Source organism: Parus major, chromosome 7 (genome assembly GCF_001522545.3).
Source record: "Parus major isolate Abel chromosome 7, Parus_major1.1, whole genome shotgun sequence".
Lineage (NCBI taxonomy): Eukaryota > Metazoa > Chordata > Aves > Passeriformes > Paridae > Parus > Parus major.
The window spans coordinates 7,123,701-7,145,090 of record NC_031776.1 but is presented as its reverse complement, the minus strand read 5'-3'; the positions used below and the strand labels follow the sequence as shown (position 1 = coordinate 7,145,090).

The following is a 21,390-nucleotide window of genomic DNA, read 5'->3' as shown; positions in this document are numbered from 1 at the left end:
AGCTGGAAACCTCCACTATTTGTATATCTCAGCCCATCTTCAATTATTTTGTAAGTGGTTCTACTTACATTGCACTATTCCAAGTTGAAATGTTTTTGGAATACTCTTTGCTGGTTAATTGGAAAGCTGTTATTTATGGCTTCCAGGTGATTTGCACTGATGGGCATTCAGGGTGGTTTTCTGGCTTCATTTAACCTGCTGATTTAGAAGTGGGTTTTTATTTTGCAATGGATGTGAGTTTTTCTTTCCACTTAATCCCTGAGATCAGCTAGTAGATTTCATAGAAAAGGAAAGATAAACTGTCTCTGTATCCTGAGCCTGCTCACAGAATATGCAATCCAGAAATAACATACTGTACAGACTGACGGAGCAAGGACTATGAAAATTTTCCTTTCCTACAGATGTGATAGTTCTCAGAAATCCAGCTTTCATTTGCACTATGCCAAGTGAAAAAGGGCTCTTTTCAGGATGGAATATTTCAGGGTTTAAATAGTCTCTTTGTACTAAGAGCTCATGCACTGATTTTTACTGTGTGCATTTTTGGTAGTTTTCCTTCTTTGAAGTGATAGGGGAAATGGAGCAATCTGCAGCTCACAAGAAAAATCAGGAGACCAAAGAGATGTGCCCTGAGACTGGCTCTTCATTGTCATTGCAGTTGTGATCCAACAGTCCCTGTGCTCCTGCTCGGTGGCCCAAGGTGTCAAACCCACTCTGATCCTTCTTCTGGGGCAGTATTTAGTTGTGTTTCATTTAGCCAGTGACTAAAAATGAAAGAGATAACATCTCAGATAATGTTTGAGAGTTTGTTTGTTTGTTTGTTGACTTGTTTCACTGGTTTAAGGAAAAAATGAAAACTCCTTTGGTCACTAAAGGAAATCAAACAGCCAAGATATTCAAAGCTTTGATCACAGTCTTGAATATAAAAATCTAATAAACTAAGTAGCACTGCAAACAAACATAAGTTGAAGTGACAATTACAGTAACTGATAACCAGCTTAATGGCTGGGATAATTTTGCTGGTTTAAAATAAAGGAGCTAGCAGTATAAGAAAACCATTTTGAAAAACTAGCAAAAACTTGCTTTTCTGGGCATTACCTTCTACCTGCTCTTTTGTTGCTGCTCTCATGAAGAAATTAGATGAGTTGATGGCTGCAATGTGTGCTCTTGAATGATAAGCTAATTCTTAGTTACACAGCTGCATCTGGAAAGGTCAACAGAGGACAAAGGTCATGGCTCCAGTAATGATACTTCCTTACATGTTAAAAAACTCACCATTTTTTAACAGTTTTCATTTAGAAGCTAATAGAATAATCACCCTCAGCAGTTTAATGCCATCAGTCTAAAAGTATTTTCTTTGAACTTCTGGCCACTGCTTTATTTGTTTATTTACCTATTATTTGGGAGAGGAGGAAGCAGGTGTAAGGGGAAACCAGAAATTGCTGCATGAGAGCTGACCTGTCTCGGGTATCACACCAAACAAACATCTCTTGGGAATGTTCGAGGTGTGGTTGCAGCTCTCCTAGCACAAGGGACAGGCTCTGGGACAAACAAGTGAGGCTTGGATGTATAACATTAAAACTCTATGTTCTGAGCATAGAAAATCTCTTGAAGAAAAGTCCTGCCCTGTTCACAGTGCAACTGCAGTTCTGTGAACATCTTAAGCTATTTATTAATGTATTAGCTGGTTTCATTATAAGCAGATTTTTCCCCACAGCCAGTTCCCCACACAGGCAATGGGAGCTTGTATTGGCACAGGGGATACAGCAATAGGCAGCAGATGTTAGCTGGGAGGTGGGAATGCTTCTTTCCATGGAGGCCACTTATGTGTTCAAAGAGTTTGAGAAACCCACAGCCTCAGGAACTGCTGATACACAGGTTCCAGCTGTGTGGGAACTTTCCTTACAGCCACATGATGGTGTTTACCTAAAGGGCTTCATTCCCTCTCTTACCAACCATATTAACAAGAAATTCTTTGTAAGAAGCCTGGGCTACATTCACTTTCAAACCACACATACATCTCAGAACACTGCTTATAGCAGTATTTTAAGATTTAGTACTTTACCTTGTTGTTGGCAATGTGATTTTGTGACCCTGGACTATAAAGTCAAAGGATGCTTTGTCAGGGATTTCTGAAGAGTAGGGATTTCATCCTGAGCTGGCTTTACAGTACAAACACAAATATTGCTCATGATTTCTGCCCTCTAATAATGATTTCATCTTGTGAAGAGACTACTGTGACAAGCTCACCCCTTTATGTTAGTGAAGTAGTTAAAATGCAGAGCTGTTCAGAGTATAATTTAATGTCTTTTGCAACCTTGGAGGCAAGTGACCTTGCTGCCCTGGCTAAATTCCAGTTTACATCATTACAATCAACTACTTAACCCCTCAAGGAACTGCTGAGCAGAGGCCAAAGCTAAATCTGCACTGGGATGTCCACAGAAAACAATGTCCTGCAGGGATTCTACATTGGGAGAGGTGTTTGCTGTGAAGCACTGGGTTGTTTAGCAGACTTGTAAATTGCTGCCTTAGTTTCTGTCATCACCAGAAAGACTCAGATACTAAAGGTAATTAGCATGGAGTACAAGCCAGAACAGAGAAAGGGCAGGCTTTAGGACTATCCAGAAATGTATTAATGACCCTGAGAGGTTTTGCCCTTGAAATTATAAATTATTCCGAACAATATATGCAATTAGCCCAAAGAAGGGCACAAGGACAGTTCTGGTGTTGTTTAGGCCCAGGGAAAAGCAAAAATAAAAGTCAGATGATATGTCATTTAAAGGAAATAGAATAGCATGCTTTTTTTTTTTCTTAGTGATTCTTACCAAAGAATGGCATAGAAATTTTGCAGGAAAGGAAGGCTACTTTCATAAGGAAAAACCGTGTCTGTCAGAATAGGTGAGCCCTGAACAGATTCCATACCATAGAATGACTTTTATCAGAGGTTTGCAAAATTAGACAAATACATGTCAAGAATAAATATACCTCCCTTACTCCAAAGTTACTCTGCTTTGGGACAGAAGGTCTGTTCAGGTTTCTCTGAGTTATAGTTGAAGCTGTTGTTTTCCTCTCTCCTGTTCTCTGCTGGTTCTAATTCTGGCTGTTAGCATGTGTTTTAGAAGGCTCACTGCAGGCTGGGATTTGGCAGATTGAGATATCTAAAAGAGCCTCCCCAAGGCTAGACAGACAAATGATTGTTAGGCTGAAATACAAAGATCCAGGTGATTCTAAAACACGTGGCACAATTTGCAGGGTTTTTTCCCCGTTCTTGAACTCAGGAATCCATAGCAACTGCTGTTTAGTAATATCAGCCCCTTTCTCATAGCTTTCCTGCCAAGTCTGCCCACCAAGGACAGGGCACGTGTTGGAGCTGCTGTTAACTAATAACTGGTTTGGCCTCCCAAAATACCAATGAAGAGAAGTGATTTTCAGTCTCTGTGGAACTACACTTCACTGGAACAAATGGGCTAAAAGTATTGGTCACCTCCTCTGCATTTTGAACAGTAGCTGAGCAGTCTCAGGGAAGCAGCCTCTCAGTCAAAGGCCACTGCCATAATGTACTCCAGAAGGCCTTGACTGTCTATTTATTTTTTGTAATACTTGCTATAGCTGCTGGAATTTCAGGCCCTCATGTTCATCCAACCACTTGCCTGAGAGGAAAATTTGGGAAGTAAACAAGTTCCCTTCTAGGCACCTTGCCACCCTTGTGTGGTCTGTCCCTCAGCCTAAATAAAGCTGTGACAGCTTCTGTGAAAACTGCTGTCCTGCTGTGATACACAAGGCACCCAGGGGTATTGGACACTGACCTCTACACGTTACAGAGGCATTTTCTTACCTGTTGTATTTATCAAGAGGAATCATGAGATTAAGTTAAATCTCCTTCTCTATGGTCTTTTGTGTAAAATCTTTCTATTAAATAATAATAATATCCTTGCAAAGTAGCCCTTAGAAGGAAGAAGCAGAAGCCAAAAATAAAATGAAGATTTAACTTAGGGCATCACAGTAAAAGTGGGGACCATTCATGGTTACTGAGATACAAGATTAAAAAAGAAAAGTAAAAGAAATGAGGAACAGAGAACTGTTTTAAAACTAAAGCATTCCAAAGCAGCCACAGATACATCAGTAGCAGCCATCCCTCTGTATTCTTCACTGCTGTAACTGCAATATCAGCCAGAAGGCATTTTCTACAAGGTTGGTCAAGAATGTGCCTAGTAAAACTGTAACAGAAATAGATTTCTTTCTTGAGCAGAAAAAAACACACACAGAGAACTAAAAACTGAGGGCTCCCTTTGTTATCCCAGTGCATTCAGTCTGCTGTGCAAAGCAAAACAAAGTCAGTAAAGACAAAAGATTTAAGTCTAAAAGTTGTATCTTGATGAGGATTCCTGACACAATGCACCACTGCCTGAACACAAAACTGAACTGCACCTTCAGATGCTGACTGGCACGTGAATTGTCTCTTGGTCCTACCAGCTCGGTTTCCAGGAAAGCACTTGACTTTCACAAGAACATGTGAATTTAAGAAACTCCACATGAACGGATATTAAGGTTTCTTCCTTTAAAGCCACACTGAAGTGTTGCTGACACAGTAACACAACACCAGGCTTTGATACAGAGCTTTTGCAGTAACTTGTGTATAGATCTCTGCTCAACTCACACTTGTTTTTCACAGAGCTGAAGTCTGATGTAATTTTAAAAAGAACACAAAAACCTTTCAGTGTGTCTTTCTTAATACAGGGCATATTTTGAAGGGGATGGGGAGAAATCTATTTACTTTTTATTTTCCTGTACTTTCTTAATGTTTCTGAGTTTTCAAAACCTACCATTTGTCAGTTACCACCTTAAATAATTTTCCCTATTTTTTCTGTTGGAACTTTTCATTTAGGAAGGAATCACTGGGTCTGAGGTTCTGAAAAGGCTGTATCAGTTTCAGCTCTGAACGTAGGAGGGATGGAAACAAAAATTAATAATATTTGGGGAGCTGTGTTTGTTTGCTTCAGCTACATATACCATGAGGTTATCTACAAAGCTGTTATACAAAGGGAGAAAAATGCAAAAGCAGAAAACTGGCCAGAGTTGTGATAGTTTCCTTCTCTCGCTGTAATTCTGTGATAGAAATAAGAGACATGAATTTACAGGCAAACTAACTTTGAAGAACTTTTACAGGTTCTAGAATGTTATTTTTCTGCATACCAAGGCCTAAACTAGAAAGCAAAATGCCTAGTTATTAAAAGCTTTCCTTAAAATTCTCAGTAATACTAGTCCTAGTAAATAATCTATGATAGAAGAAAACATGCCTCACAGTCATAAGAAATGGTAGTGTGAAGAGCGTGGTCCTGACTTTATTGTATGAGAAGATGCAGGAGCCCTTTGCTGCTGTGGGACTAAGTTAACCCCAGCTGGTTTAGTCTGAAACTGGATCAATGAAATGTTTTTCACATTAATGTCTGATGAGAAGGAAATATAAAGAATGTCCAAGTGACTATCATCACTCAATTCAAGTTACATGACAGACATTCCAAGGCTCTTTACAGAAACTAATGTCTTCTGAATTATTTTCATCCCCACATTACAGAATTAAAAGTTTCTATAATAAATAGTTTTAAACTAATTTTTGGCTGGTTTCTTTGCCTTTTTTTTTTATGAAGCCAGCACAGATCTATTGGTAGAATTGTTTTCAGTGCCCCTGTCTTATGGCACTGTTTCCATTTCTCAGGGTTTTAAGACTCACCCCACATCCAAAGTACCTCACTCCTAAAAGTCCAGGGCACTGTTGTGCCACATTCTGGGTACTGCTACATCCATTCCCCCCTGGCTGCAGCCTGGGACCTGTTTAACCCCACAGCAGCTCATGATGGCTCTGCCAGCACACCAAGGGAGCAAGCACCACCTTTGTGTTAAAATGGGAAAGGTAAACATGATAGAAAAATAATTTTGAGGTGCCTTCCTTGATGCTTAAGGATGAATTTCAGTATTTTGATACATGGGTGGAAGTGACAAATTTTGTCTGCTGTAGGATACATTTCCCCCAAGGAAGTTAGAAGTGTTGCCACTAACTGCCTTCCAGAGAAGCAGAGTCCTGAAAAAGCAGAGCAGGGAGAACTCAGGTTTCACTGAGTGCTGGATCATTCTTGTTTCAGCATTTTTAATCTGAATAGTTTTAGCAAAATACTGTTTTTTCAAAGCTTTTAGTGACCTGTGCCATTTGCATCCACTTGCCCTCATACTGCAGCACCACAGGAGATTATCTTCACTCTTAGGCCCTTGAATTCACCCTTTCAATCCAATTCTACACTTTGATTTATATAATTGTTATACAGGAATTCCAGTTGATGCATTAAAGGCCTATTAAACTGGCTCTTGCATGAACTGATGCATTTCCTACATGATGCAGTTGTCTTGGTACTTGGAAAGGTTTCATTGTGTTCTGAGCACCCTCCACCTAAGAATCTCCATGCTCTGAACTCCACAGAAGAGTCCTATCTGTATTCTCTAACCAGGCATGTTAAACCACCTCTCATCTGTCTCAATATCTGGAGAGGAACTTCTAGGGAGGAGATTTATTACTTACCTGTATACAGCACCAAGAACCACCCTGATTTCCCCTGCCACACCTGGAGCTAAGCTCTGTCACCAGCTGAAGGCATTTCCTGCTGCTGTTGCTTTGACAGCAGTAACCCAGCCTCAGAGGGGAAGATTTTCAGCAGCTGAGCTGTCACTTTGCTAACTGATCACAAGTCAGATAATGAACTCAGTTTTGCTATTAAGCCTTTTAAATATACTTGCAGGGGGGGCATGTTAAGCATTTTCTGATGTCACAGAGAATCAGTAATAAACTAAGAGTAGAATCAGCTTTTCAAAACTTTAATCTCTCCCCATAGTTCTGCATTCCTTTGGAAAGAGAAGCTGCTAAAATTTTTGGCCAAAGGACCTGAAACATTTTTTAAAAGAATATTTAATTCACAAAGTTTCCACTTGCAGTATAAAAGAAGTAAGATGTCTGTTTAGAAGGCTGCTATCCAACTGTAGTCCATTTTTCTTATTTTTCGTAGCTCTTTTTCCTGGGATTTAGACAGTTTACATGTCATTTCTCCTAATAATTCCATAGGGCTTGTATCTTCTTGTTCCATTACTGTGACATCTTCCTCATCTGAATCACCGCCTGCTTTTTCACTTTCCATTTCTACTTCATCAGCAACTTCTTCAGCACTGGAAGATGGTTGGAAACAACCTAATTAGTAAGTACTCTCACATGCTACAGTACTATAGGGGAGAAGTTATCATGCAAACAACTAAGTAAGCAAGTTTTTTTTTTTAATTTTTATTTTATTTCAGTCTACCTTAAAACTACTACACTTCTCTTGCCATCTCAATTTCAAGCTATTTCTCAAACAGCTCCTTTAAATAAACTTAAAATAGTTTTCTTTTTCAAAATACAGTACATAACTGCAGAGCAGGCAGGTCAGCACTATGACAAATGTTACAACATTGCAGTCCTACAGGATCAGAAACCTTGAATCAATACACTGGTGGTTGAGAGTATGTCAGTATTCAAGAATCTGAAAGAGGTCACTTGGACTTAAAAACTGCTACAATATCTAAAGCATTACTAGGAAAGAAAAATAATTCTTTGGTTGTTTTTTTTTTCTCTGAACATAGAGAGGTCTTTGAAGTAGCTGTTGCCTTCTGAGTTCAAGAGTTTTAAGTCTGTGCTGAAGTAGAAAGTACAATTCCAACGAATTATATGGAACTTATAATTTAAAATGCATTAATTAATAGTATTAATTCAAGTGTCTGTTGTACAAATAGTCCAGATCTATTAAGAGTGAACTGCATGGCAAAACAGTATTGGTCTCCTAAAAATCATCTGTTCTAACACAAACTATTCATCACTCACAAAATGTAAATGTAGAAGCACACAGTAATATCACAGTGCCAAGGAAAACAGAAGCATTTAATGTTAGTAATATATCCACTGTATAATACAGCCACTATACAGTGATAAATTATGCTCAGTCTTCAAGGGCCCAATGCTGCAGCCCTTTCATGTATGTACCTTTAAATGCTCAGCCATACTAATCTCCACTGTCAAAGTACAACCTCTGCAAGTGCAAATATTTACACAGGTCACTGAACTCTCACACTCTTCAGGACTGAAACTAGATGCAAGTTTCCATGTATTAGATTTTGGCTAGTGTTTTGTGGATGTTTTGTTGTGCCATGCAGACAGATCTTGCAGCAGTGGCCAGCACAATGTGGCAGAAGCCAGGGCACACTCAGGAGCTGTGTTTGTTCCCAGGTAAGCTCTGGCCCTGCAAGCCACCTGCTCACCTGTCTGCCAAATCCACACCGATTCCACAGACAGGTTTTCATCCCTGGCCTGGCAGAGTTTAATGAAACATTTTAAAGAACAGATGACACAAAAATGCAATATTTTAACTGGCTTCAGTTAAAGTGAAGTTAAGTGACAAGATATTAATCCTAATACAATACCACTGTCATAATCCCTTTGCCTGCATTCCCATTTTAGCAGCATACATTGATTCCAAAGGAGAAAGCAACTATTTTAAGTACCTATCAAACTACTCTATTAAATTGGAATTAATGCACTGTAAGCCAAACTTAGATATGCTTACAGTATACACTTGTATTTTGTAGCTTAATTAGAAATTACATTTGAGCTCTAAACAAATTCTTAAGATCAAGCTTCTAACTCCTTGGTGTATCTAGAAACTGAAACCAAAAATTATGCAGCAAGTCAGAAATTTCAAATAAAGTTGAGAATCTAGTATTTAACTAAAAACAGCACTAAAAAGCCATTAAATCCCTGGAATAAAGTTAAATTCATAGAGAACATTTGCATATAAGCACGTTATGCAAAACCTAGCAAAAATAACAGCAACAAAAGAGCCAATACACTAACAGCCAGACCATTACCACACTGAAGTATTCTACTAACTTACTAAACAGGTAAAGTGTGCTGGAAAACTGCTTTTACACTTTGAACAAAGATGCACATAATTTAAAGTAACTTTGATAACTAAGGAGAATTCTTGAACTTTTCTTACCTTTTGTTCTCTTTGGAGATGAGCAATGAGTTAATAAATATAGTGCAGAGGAAGGAAGCAGATGGCAAAACGTGTGCTGGAGTGTGCAAAAGCTGCAAAGATAGAACAGAAGCTTTATGAAAGATTTTGTTTGTCGTGATTTTGCTTGTACATTTACTGCAATTACTCCTACCTCTTTGACAGCAGGTGAAGCTTGCTCCTGCTTATTATGAACAACTGGTTTTCCAAGGTCTGTATCTTCCTGTGCTTGCTGATGTCTGTGCTTTCCCAACAGCAAACTAAATGGTGTCACAGGAAGACTTTCTTCTACTGCCAGCTTGGAAAAATATAAGTAGAATTTTAGTGTTACAAGTCTAAGTTCTATATCCTTTTAAGTTATGAAAATTCAGAATAAACCCAGGTGAGACAAGTCTACACTCAAATTTAACTCAACTGAGCTATGTGGCTCTTTGTACTCATCCTCTGTCAGATGTCTGGAGAGACTTCTGCAGAGAGGGTTGCAAAACTCTCCAGAATCTGGACCCAACACTAGGTTTTATTTTGCTGATCTACCTATTAAGTTCCAGGTGTGGAAGGTGGTGCATGTGCCAGAAAACCAAAGGATGTTTTTTTCTGGTTCTACTTAGAATCAAAAGATCATTTATACTCCAGTGTCATCTGCGGAGAGATTCAATTATGTAATGGGGAGCAAAACATGGCACCTTGACTTTTGGCATTTTCCTACATCAATATACATCAATCTGAACACCAAATTATTTCCCACCCTCCAAAGAAACTGATTGCTTATGCCCACATTCCCACAGCATTTTGTATTAGAAAGATACTAACTTCTACTTTGATCTATTTTACCTAACCAACCAAATCAATCAAATGCTGCTGTTTCAGTGAGGATGAAGCACTTCTTCAGTGTAAATTAAAAAAAAAAACAAAAACAAAAAACAGAACAAAAGAATATATTTCCCAGACTACTTCTCCACAGAAATACACACTAGAATGGAATTTTGGAAATCCTTCTCACTGGTTAAGTCACAACTGACTGACAACTGTTCAGCCCCATTAGAAAGCACAGTTCAGACCACACTCAAGGCTCCAAGTGTTACAGGAACCCAGATAAGGAAAGAACTTAAAACATTTTGCTTCATTTATGTAACCTGAATCTTTTAGAAAAGTACTCTCTTCTCCCTCCCAGAGGAAATGAAGTATCAGCTTACTGATACTTTAAAAATTTTTTTACAAACAGCACTTCTTGCCAAAAAATAAGAAAATCCAGATTACTGCCCCATCTGCTAAGTGCCTGTGACTCCATGTAAGGATCTGGTGTGCATTTTCATGACAAAAGGGAGTTTCAATATGACAAAATGACCACCATCAGAATTTTGAACTGCTCTGTCCATCTGAGTCAGAACTTCTGTGAGAGGTACCTGTTTGCTTGATGGTGTGAGCCTTTCTTCCAGAGACTTAGTGCTAAGTGTCATTAGCTCCTAAAATACAGAAGGACATAACACAGTTATGTGAAACTGCTTTCCTTATTTCCATACCTCACCTACAGAAGCTTCCAACTGACCCAAAAGCTTTTATCAGTCAAGTGGAAGAGGCAAAACCATCTCTTCCTCTTTATTTTGTAAAGAAACTGAAGACAAGCAAGAATGGACATAGAGGTTCTATAGACTTTTTGGGAAAAAAACCCAAAAAACCACACACCCCCATCCAGAAATTACAGGGAAACTGAATATTATATGGAACATTTGAATAATCAGCAATAATTCATACAGCTTCTAGGTGCTTGTTTAAGTTAAACAAGGCAATGCTCCCAAGTTATCTAGTGTCTTGGATCAATGAGGCAGCATAAACTATTCACAGGAGAAAACCAGTATTTAGTTTTGAGCTTAGGCTGTTCAGTCAGTGCTTTCAACAAAGCACAGCTTACAATGACTTGAAATCAAAAAAGGAACTCCTATGCTCATAAGCAGAACTCTGAACTCCTATCAATCCTTTTTAAAGAAAACAGTTTTTCCCCAGAATCCACCTACCAATTACTATTCCTTACTTGTGTATCCGTAAGAAAAAACAGTTGGGATTTTCTTAGCCAAAGGTATTTTTCTGAGCTTATAGTTTCAGGTTCATCTCTTGGAACAAAGGCAGCAAGAAGGATCTTTTCTTTACAAAGATTTCTCTGGATGTAGAGTGGCCGTGGCTCATTTGGTTTAAACACAAACACTGCAAAACCAAGAATATCTTTTCTTTAAATCAGGAAATTCTTACACTCCTGGCCAGCTGTCAAAGCCCTCCAGAAAGGCTGGACAGGATCACCTCCAAACACCAGTTTACAGGAAGATAACTGGATAACTTTACTCAATAATAGAAGGGACCCTTCACAGTTCTCCAGTCCAGATAACATACTTGGAAATTACCATTTCTATAGAAAGAGTTAATTTAATGTCAGAGCTCTAAAATGTAGCTGCACAGCTCTGCATTTACAAGAGAGAGTCAAGAGCATTTGGTGGTTAATCCTGAGATATATCCTGTACCTGGAACTACTACTGGAAGAAAAGGTAACACACTTTATTTAAATGCTGCTGTCAGATACAGCTCAGTTTCCAGAAGTGCAAACACACACTGAAGTCCCTCTCGCACTTTTCATGGTCTGAATTCTAAGAAAACCTTTTCTAGAAATTGTGCTTCCCCAGTTTTAAATTCTGCTGGTTATGACTTGTCAAAGAAGGCTTTGTACTTACAGCTGGACTCTTTGGAGAGCCACGAGACTGCAGCAATATGTTCAGAAAGGGGATCAGGTTGCAGAACTACGATGTTGAGGTGGGCACTCCACTCCACTGAAAAGCAAGCACAGCAAGAGCCAGAGGTGAAAAGGAGCCAACAGAAGGTCAAACAAACAACACACGGGGCCTTAGCTGCTGGAAGAGGCAGCTCCACTCATTCCCTGGTGAATAAAAACCACAAATGCTACCAACTCTAACACAAGTATAAGAAATACTACCTATTACTGGGCTACCATTCACCTAATTTACAAAATATTCTGCACATGCACACAAAGCACATGCATATGACAGGATACTATCCTAAATACAAAAATAATCCCATTTCCATAGGGCATTTTGTAGTGTGTAAATCTGGTATTGAACTAGGATTATTTCAAGGTTTCACAGTAATTTCAGGTATTAAATTACTCTAGCACACATTCAAGCTGATCTTACATGCACAAGTGAGCAGGTTCCAGCAACACAGAAAGCCATAATCAGTGGCACCAATAAGGTACTTGGAACATGTTAGTCTCCCAAAGCAGATGTTCCTACAGAAGTAAAAAGTCAAAACAAATTAGTCACCCTCAGAATTCATCTTTGTTTCTTTGCGTACCAATTACCCACAAGTCACAAAAAACATTCAGTTATGATTTAGTTTTAGTATCTAAATCCAAAGTTTGCTTTTTGCATTCACCTCTAGTGGCACGAAACTCCACACACAACTACCTGGTAAGTCTGATGATTTAAAGTATGCATAAATATGTAATATGTGTTTCTACAGCATTCCAATAAAAAGGAGGGATTAAAAACTTAAATAAATTACAAACCCATATATAATTTAAGTGTTCACACTGGGACTGGAAAATAATTTAAAGAAGCCCTACTATTGTTTAGGAACTAGAATGAGAGAAGTAGTTAAAGGGTTACTATAAGCTGCTCCAGTTGAAGAAAGCATGTGATTTAATTTCTCAGTCTCTTGTTTGAGAATAAGAGAACAGCCTTATGACTTCTAATGATAAAAGATTTTCAAAACAGCTAATTAGGGACAGAATTTGTATATTAAAGCATAGCCCCTTGAAGTCATGCAAGTAATACAGTAAGTCATTAAATTTGTAGAGCAATTTATTTCCTTTTAATATAAAAAAATAGTAAAGACTGTAAGAGGAGGCAGCTGGCCTGGGAAAAGCTTGCCACTGCACCAAGCTGGTGTTTCACGTGCCTCCCTACAATTCTCCTACACACCAGTTTCAGAATAACATTTCTCAATTTCTAATCTTAGAGGACCAATATAAAACAGACTTCATCACACAAAAGAAAAGCTTACAAACATACACACAACACAAGGAAGGGAGAAACCTCTGTATGCTGCTATGATTCTTTGTCAAAGAGTCTTTAAAATATTGTGACCACACAATGTTGATATCTTTTATACTGACAGCATACAATGGAGCACTGCTGGGATAGTCTGCCAGGAAAACAGATTTTCAAACAGAGGCTAGAGAGGATCAAGGTATGTATTTCACAGTACAGATGAGGTCATCATGTCTTTATTATATAATTTCTATTTGCATGTTTGTATACATGGATAAAAAATCAACTTCTTGTATTTACAATTTTCCAGGACTTTGATTCACCCCTGGATTAATGGGGAAAAAGAGAAGAGCTATCAACACACTACTTGTGTGCTCCATGATACAGATTTAAGGATGGGAGAGGTACAGGAGACATAAGCAAGTAAGAAGGAACTGTAATGCTCAATCTTACTTTTAACAGTATTTTTAACCAACCACCTAAAAGCCATTTTAGTCTTTTCTATATATGAATTTGAGACTGGTAAATTCAATGTTTATGTACATATACAAGGTCTTGGACTTCTATGAATTGATTCTTTCTTTTCTGAGTGTTCAAATGAGACATAGAAGAGCAGCTGAAAAAAACATACCTTATATTTCCAGGTGGATGGCAAAATGTACACTTAAGATCCCAAGTAAGTGAATCCCATACAGTGACAGTTTCTTCAAAGCTAACAGCAAGCAAAGAGCCATCTTCTGAGAAGCAGCAGTTTGTAGCTTGGTAGTTGTGGTAGCTGCCTACAAAGTCACAGCTCCAGCTCACACTCTCGTGTGCTGCATTGAATGAACAAGCCAGTTAATTCAAGTCTATACATGAAGAAAGAAGAATTCAATTATTATTGCAAAATAGGCTCAAGAGCAAGGCAGTTTTCTTTCACAATTTTTGAAGAGTACAGATAATCTGCCCTGTTCTAATATGAAAAAGAGCTGATAGGGTTTTGATTTGTCCTCAGTTTGGCATTTTAACTGACCTGGTACAATATTCATGCTTTATTTGCCAACTCCATTAACTGTGCTCTCAAAGAGGCAGAGGTTAGGTAAAATGATACTCCAGTAGATTCAACATTTATTGTTTTAAAAATTTTTCTGTCATTCTAGCAAGAACACAGTGATATTACTCAAAATCTGAACATTTGAATCCACTGAAGCTCATGGTTCACTTACTGAAGATTTGAGGATCACCAAATGACCCATCAGCATGCTATTGGTTCACCTCCCACTGCATTCTGTTGGGACACCTTCCCCACTCCTGACAGTTACCAGAAAATAAACTGCAGTGAAGTGATGCACTTACCACATTAACATACATTTCCCAGTATAAAATAATTCCTACAGCATGCTTTTGAAACATCCAAGTAGGATGAGGGAAAAAAGGAAAATCACCCTATGCTAAGATACCCTTTATATAATGGCTACAAGTTGATGATTAAAAGACCTGCCTGTAAAAAAAAAAGCCTGAAACGATTGTGTACTTCCAACTGCATGGCACCATCTAGGGGCCCAGCAAGAGACCTGCTACAATTAACACATACCAGAGTGAACTCAACTGAGCAGCTCTTTGGTAAACCAGTAATTGCTGCAGAAAAGCTGCAGCATGTCAAGCCTTTCTACCTGAGCATTCCTACTCTGCCTCACTGAGCAAATACACCACAGCAGTCACCACTAATTGATACTTTGACATATGCCATGAAACAGAACCCTGTAGTCACTTAAAATACAAACACCCTGATGAGGCCAGTCAGCAGATAAAAGGCTATTTTTATGGAAGAAAAAAAAACTTAAGTTTCATACCCATCTGACACTATACTCAAGATCCAAGTATCTGCTTATTAAGTTGAGATATAATTTAGCCTCAGAATAATTTATGAAAAAAAGCAAAACCAAACACTATTTCAGCTACAACTGTGGGGGCTACTATTAATACAGTAAACAACAAGGTTGTTTTTCTTCTCATCAGCAGCTACAGTTGAGGACCAAAGAGCTTGAAAAGAGAAAGTTTGGCAAAGTTTGCCAAATGGAAACCCTAGTAGCTCAAAAGTACTTTTGAACATGTTCTTACCTGCCCACGAAAAGGCAAACAGATGACTAAACTGCAAGCAGTTTAGCAAGACCACTATCACAGCTACTTAGGAACATGAAATGACAAGACATCCAAGTGGCAGGAAAATGCCACTTCACTTAAGTGAGCCTGACACTGTAATAATATTTAAGCAAAAGGACATTAATATGTTGGAAATCTTGTATTTCACGTCCAAAGGCATACAGGGGAATCAATAACCATACACAGATGGTCTGTTTGAAAGAAGTGAACATCAGCATGTCCGTCAAAAGGCAGAATTTGGTTATTAAAAGTACCTCAGAAATACCTCAATACCCATTCTGTGATGCTCAAATACCTAATGGAAAGGAAGGATGTTCAAAAATTGAACTCTGAAGTGGTGCATCTGTAGAATTGCAGAAGTGCAATTATTTTACACTAAGTCAGCTCAGAGTAACACATTTCTGTATTCTGCTCCTTTAAGCAGGAGTCTCAAATGAAAAGCTGACCCAGAGGACTGACAAAAATCCATTTTCTCAGCATGGAAAAATCATTACCACAATTCTTTAACCCAATGAACACAGGCTGCCATTCCTTTCTGCAGCAGCTTGCCAAGGTCTCTGGCTATTTCAGGAACCTCCATACCAAACTAATCCTGTGGAACTGTGACAGAACTCCATCACAGGATGCTCAGGAGAACACAATACTTCATGCAGCAGCAGCAGCAGATAAATGCAGGGGACTAAGCAAATGAAAGTAGGGTCTTAAATTTCTACAGCATGACTTCAAATTTCATTGTTGGTCCTTTCCAACTCAGGTTTATTCTTATGGTTCTATGTTACAGGGGAAAAAGTAAGAATAAGTTATATTTTGGCCACTCTTACCTTCTGGATCAGTGTCTTCCACCATCACCCAGACTTTAAACACACAGTCTCTGCCAGTTGTTACCAGTATGAGAGAGTCATCTCCCAGTTCATCCATGTCACGAAAGCACATGTCTGTGATGTGGTTGTCATGGGGCGTGTTTATTCTGGTGTTCAGTGTAAAGCTATAGAAAAAGAAAACAGAAGCTTGCCATTCTATTTCTTTTGGAACTTGGGGAAGACTTTAGTTCAAGTTGGTTCTGGAATGGGCAGGGAGAAGAGCAATCACAGGAATTTCTAATTAAGACAGCTAAATAGTATTGCATTAACAGATCAGGTTTCCCTAGTGGCTTCCATACAGTAGCCCAGAATTACCACTAAGCAGGCATCTTCAAATACTCAGCCTGAACTCTGGACAGTCTTTCTGGTACTTAGTCATGTGGCTGATCTGCGTAGTAGCTTTCTTTTGCCTTGTTTCTTTAAGAAAATACCAATTTGTTGTCAAAATGTGATTTTTTTAATAGGAAAATTAGGGAAAGGGTATTAGCCAGATGCATATGTTAGCTGAAGAAAAAGACCAACAATAAAATTATAATCTTCTGTACCTCCTGGAGAAGGACTAATTGATTAATGATGGATTACACATAGATGGGAAAACTATGCAAGCTATAGAACCATTTTGCCAGGTCCATGATTTTTAATGTCCAGAAAACATTTAAGTCCCATGGTTACAACAGTTTCTGATTACTGTAAGTAAAATAGATCCAGAGCAATTATTTCCTATGGGTATTCAGTGAAATTCTGTGCTGTGCCACAGATGCTGCAGTGTGCAACTTCCCAGACCTGGATAAAACTCTGCCTTTGCAAGGCAACATTTGTGCAGGGATTTGTGTGACTGACAGCTGGAACACCAGCTGTGATCACTACCTTTGTGTTTCTTCACTGTAGAACCACAGCTTCAGCTGCAGCTCAGGGTCAGTCACTTCTTCACTCTCCTCTACCGTGGCCAGCCAGGTGCCCTGAGCGCTGAACGCGACCTTCACCAGGTCTGACTGCTTCAGACCCGCCTGGTGGATGTACTGGCGCTGCACAATGTCCAGCTGCAAAGCAAGGCCACAGGTCTATTTTAAAATTCAGCTAGAGCTGTAAGAGAAACTACCCATGAAACCATGGAGAAAGCATGTTCTGAAGGCTCCAGCTAGACCTGACTGGGCTGTGGCACAAAGAAGTATGCCACCATGTGGGGAAAGCAGAACTAGGGCATGTGCATTCCACAATGATGCCAAGTGTGGGAAAGAATGAAAAGTAATTTGAAGGTGTTTTATTTACAAATTTTTAACAGGATAGCAGTGTTTTAAAGTACTTTTTTCAGTATCTAGATTTGCTTAGCAAGTGAAGTCAGAGATAAAGCCAAGAACATTTCAGCCTGAAATACAGCCTTGTGGGATAGCTGCAAGGTTTTTTTTCCCCATTTGCCACATTAATCTTCAAATGAATTTCGATGCACAAGTTACTTGACTGAGTAAGTTAAACTTGGTACAAGCCCATCCAACTTACACTGAACAACTGCTGGTCACTCTGGAGGGAATAGAACTGCAAGTGGCCTGGCTCTCCATTCAGGACCAAAGCTTTGGTCCTAGGATCAACCACTAGGCCAGTCTTGACATCCCTACCTGGAAACAAAAATCAGGTGACAAATAACCAAAGCTGTCAAGTGATACATTCCACCCTCTAAGTGGAAGATAAATTTTACTGCACTTACTTTTGATTAGCCCTTGAATACTTCTGGAAAACCTTAGGTTGCTGTTGATTATCGTAATTCCTGAAAGAGAAAGCAGACAAAGCCTTACAAAAGGCACACACCTCATGGTGGGAAAGGGACTGTAACCATCTGTACTTTAAATGTATCTTTTCCCAGTTTATGACACAAGGTGGAAAAAGACAAGTTACAACAGTCACCAGGCAAATTCACAGAACTGATGGAAGAGCAAAAGAACAAGCATCTGTTTTTTTCAGATCACTAAAAAAATCACTAAAATTTTATGTAGTTCTTAGCTAATTCACCCAAAACAACAAAACAAAGATTTGTGTTTCCATTCAAGTGATACTTGGACATGTTTTGGCTTACTGTTGTCTGTGTGCAGGGTGCAGCAGAGAGCACCATCAGAGGACATGGAGATGTACTCGATAGGAGACCCCAAACGAGGCAGGAAATCCTTCTGGCATGAAGATTCATTGTGCCATTGGACTAGAACGGATTCGACTCCACCACTCAGCAACCTGGTTCCTTTTCAACAAAATATAGTTAAAAAGTTTTGGTTAAAAATAAATAAAATCAGCAGCCTGTATCTTCACAATGACAGACAGACATGAGTTCCTCAAAACTTTTTAAATTGTCACCAGTAAACAATTAAATCAAGCCTAGGCAATACACACAGACACTATTCTCAATATCCCCTGTTAAACTGCTAGAGAATCTTGGATTAAGTAAAAGGAACTTGTGTCTACAGTGGAATTTAAGCAATGCTTTGGGAGCAGCAGATCCCATTGCTTTCTGAATATCAGTTGGATATTTGTGTTAGGATATGGCTGAATTGCTCTCCTTCTGTTAGAAGTACTTTGCAGTAAGAAATACCTTAAGAATAGTTCAGATCATGCAATTCAGATAACAGTGTTGTTTTTCTGACAGCAGGTTTGAGCTCAGACAAGATTGAACTGTTTTATTTGGATGCAAGTATAGCTGGCAAGAACTCATCAGTATTATTAATGACACAGAAGGGGAGGAAGAGTGGAGGTGAGGGAGGTGAGAAGAGGGGTTAGATTTTTCTTTCTACCACAGAAAGCAGATAACTGACATTATAAATGCTAATCAAAATTCAAATAAAAAAGTAATAACTCCTTTAATTTCTATTTCACATCCTTCCTGGACACATTTAAAATTCTAGAAATTAACTTGTTAGTAAGTGGGACAAACTTGAACCTTCTATAGATTCTTCCTTGTCTGCTGCAACACTTCAAATTTGAGAAGGTTTTGTTTGCTTGACAGAGATTTTTTTGGGTATTTTTATAGGGTTTTTTTTATCGCTTCGTTTTTCATTTTTGTTTTACTCACCCTCCACAGAGAAAGCCAGATCCATGACAATATCATGATGCCAGTGAAGTGTGGAATATGTGTACTCTTTCCTATGGTGGAAATTCCTCCTGTATGGAGAGGAGCAAAACAATTCTTTACCCACAACATCAACAACAGAGTAAACAAAAGGAAATATTGAATTAATTCAATATCTTGTATCAGTATCATCCTGTTCTCTAACTTCTGGACTCATTTATCCTAGGCTCAAGTGATGCAGAAGGAGGGAAGGAAGACACTACAGGTTTTCAGAACCCTCCTGGGCCACACCTCACATCTTAGATGTACTGAGTAACTCAGCCCTGGAAGCAACTTAACCATGTAATGTTTTTAGTCATGTATTCCACTGGTGTGCTCTCCTTAGGACTCTACTTGCCCATAAAGAGTTATTTCAGCTGCTTTTCCCTTACCTTTTACAAGTAAGTTTAGATTCAATGGAGCATAACTTATCAAGAATTTTTTTCCACTTGACATATACACTGTTAGCACTGCAGGTTCATTGCTCATTCTGACTTCTGAAAATGACAATGCTAAGGACAAATTAGACTGCTTTGATCAGGTTTGACTTAATTCCTACAGTTAGAGAAGTTTATGGGATACATAGTTAACCAAAACACAAATACCAGAGGCGAATCTTTCCATCAGCATGGCCAGTTGCAATGCAATCCTCCGTAGGATGGCACACGACACAACTGAAGCAATTGTCTCCTCCCTTTGTCTTCACAGTACTTAAAGAAAACCTTCAAAAGTTAAGAAAGTAACTTTAATTGTAAGAGTTGGGTTGTTTTTTCTAGAACAAATCTTCAAAAGGATTGGCTAGTGCACATAAAAATAATTCTGATTAGCAAAATTAAACATTTTCAAGTTATGGTTACATGCACTCCCAAAAAACAGTGACAGACTTATTTTCCTCTTGATTTCCTTAATTCTTCAGATTCAATCAAACAAAAAGAGCTTTTGCTTCTGTTTTTCTTTCCCTCTTTCCTTTTCTCCTGCTTCCCTCTTGCTGCTGGCCCTGCCCAAACTGTCACTTGTTTCAGGTCGGCATCAACCTAAGTATCTAACTGAAAAAAGTACACCCCTGAGTTGCAAAGGTAAGGTACCACTGCCACTGATCTGCTCAATTCTACAGGAAGCTTCTTATTTATACAGTGACTATGTCCCCTCCAGCAGAAAAACCAAATATGAGATCACATGTGTACAATGTGAAAAACATTCAGGATCTATCAGACTGAATCAATACCTGCCATTTTCATTCTCATTCTTACCTGTTCAACAGTTTCCGTTTAAAAAAATAAACTTGGAGAGTCACATCCTTCACTGATACCACATATGCACCCTGTTAAAGTAAAGCCATTTAGATTATGTTTTCATACAAGAAAAAAATAAGTTACATTTCACTACAAAATACTTTATATTGGAGACAACATGTAAGCTGATGTTAAGTAAAATAATTTTCCATTGTAAGTGTGAAAGTTCCTTTTTTTTTTTTGTAATACTAAAGAAAGCATAGTTCTCACACTGATTCATTTACTTTCAGTTTTGTTTCAGTACTGCTGTGCTTTGTATAAAGACATAAACAGCAAAAAGTTCATCTGAGAGGAAAAAAAAACCCCAACCAACCCAACACCCCAGAGAAGAAAAAACCCCAAAGGTGAACATACTTCTCTTCCAAATGCAATGTGCTTCACTGATGCACCCACACCATCCAGAACCACTGAGAGTTCCTTGCTTTCCAGATCTTGGCCTGCTCCTTTTGTCAGCTTAACTGAGACCAACTGGAATGTATCTGACCAAAGAAAAAAAATCTGTCTGAAACCAACAGCAGTACTGAAGAATGAGGACCAGAAAGTGGGCATCAGTGCAAGTGTAAGCAGAATCCAAGGGAAGCTCCATAGTATTTCCTCTTGCTCTGAATTAGCAATATATTACAGTACACAGTAAGGCCAAGCTGTATTTATTGCAGACAAAATCCCACTGAAAAATACCTAGACCTGCTGTGAATAGGACAAATCCATTTATGGTAATACTGCCTAAGGTATAGCACTCATACCCAACTTCAGTAGCATAACTTGTACCTTGGTGAGCACTGCTCAAAGATGAATTGTATCTACAAGACCACATCCATGCAGTACATGCATCAAAAGCAAAGACAAGCACTCTTCTAGACAAACATTGGAATG

General features: G+C 38.7%; 1 protein-coding gene across 1 annotated transcript in view; it reads right to left on the bottom strand.

The window, feature by feature from the left end:
- Positions 1 to 6,845: 6,845 nt before the first annotated feature.
- Positions 6,846 to 21,390, bottom strand: part of WDR75 (WD repeat domain 75) — a 24,910-nt gene continuing 10,365 nt past the window's right edge. Inside the window, exons 7-23 of the mRNA XM_033516083.1 lie at positions 20,872 to 21,019; positions 20,476 to 20,546; positions 19,831 to 19,947; positions 19,190 to 19,278; positions 18,206 to 18,364; positions 17,840 to 17,899; positions 17,635 to 17,750; positions 17,005 to 17,177; positions 16,099 to 16,262; positions 13,767 to 13,950; positions 12,278 to 12,372; positions 11,801 to 11,896; positions 11,113 to 11,282; positions 10,487 to 10,546; positions 9,238 to 9,381; positions 9,066 to 9,157; positions 6,846 to 7,206 (exon numbers count right to left, since the gene is read on the bottom strand). Coding sequence (XP_033371974.1) covers positions 7,002 to 7,206; positions 9,066 to 9,157; positions 9,238 to 9,381; positions 10,487 to 10,546; positions 11,113 to 11,282; positions 11,801 to 11,896; positions 12,278 to 12,372; positions 13,767 to 13,950; positions 16,099 to 16,262; positions 17,005 to 17,177; positions 17,635 to 17,750; positions 17,840 to 17,899; positions 18,206 to 18,364; positions 19,190 to 19,278; positions 19,831 to 19,947; positions 20,476 to 20,546; positions 20,872 to 21,019 — 2,143 coding nt within the window. The 3' untranslated portion in view covers positions 6,846 to 7,001. The remainder of the gene's footprint in view (positions 7,207 to 9,065; positions 9,158 to 9,237; positions 9,382 to 10,486; positions 10,547 to 11,112; positions 11,283 to 11,800; positions 11,897 to 12,277; positions 12,373 to 13,766; positions 13,951 to 16,098; positions 16,263 to 17,004; positions 17,178 to 17,634; positions 17,751 to 17,839; positions 17,900 to 18,205; positions 18,365 to 19,189; positions 19,279 to 19,830; positions 19,948 to 20,475; positions 20,547 to 20,871; positions 21,020 to 21,390) is intronic.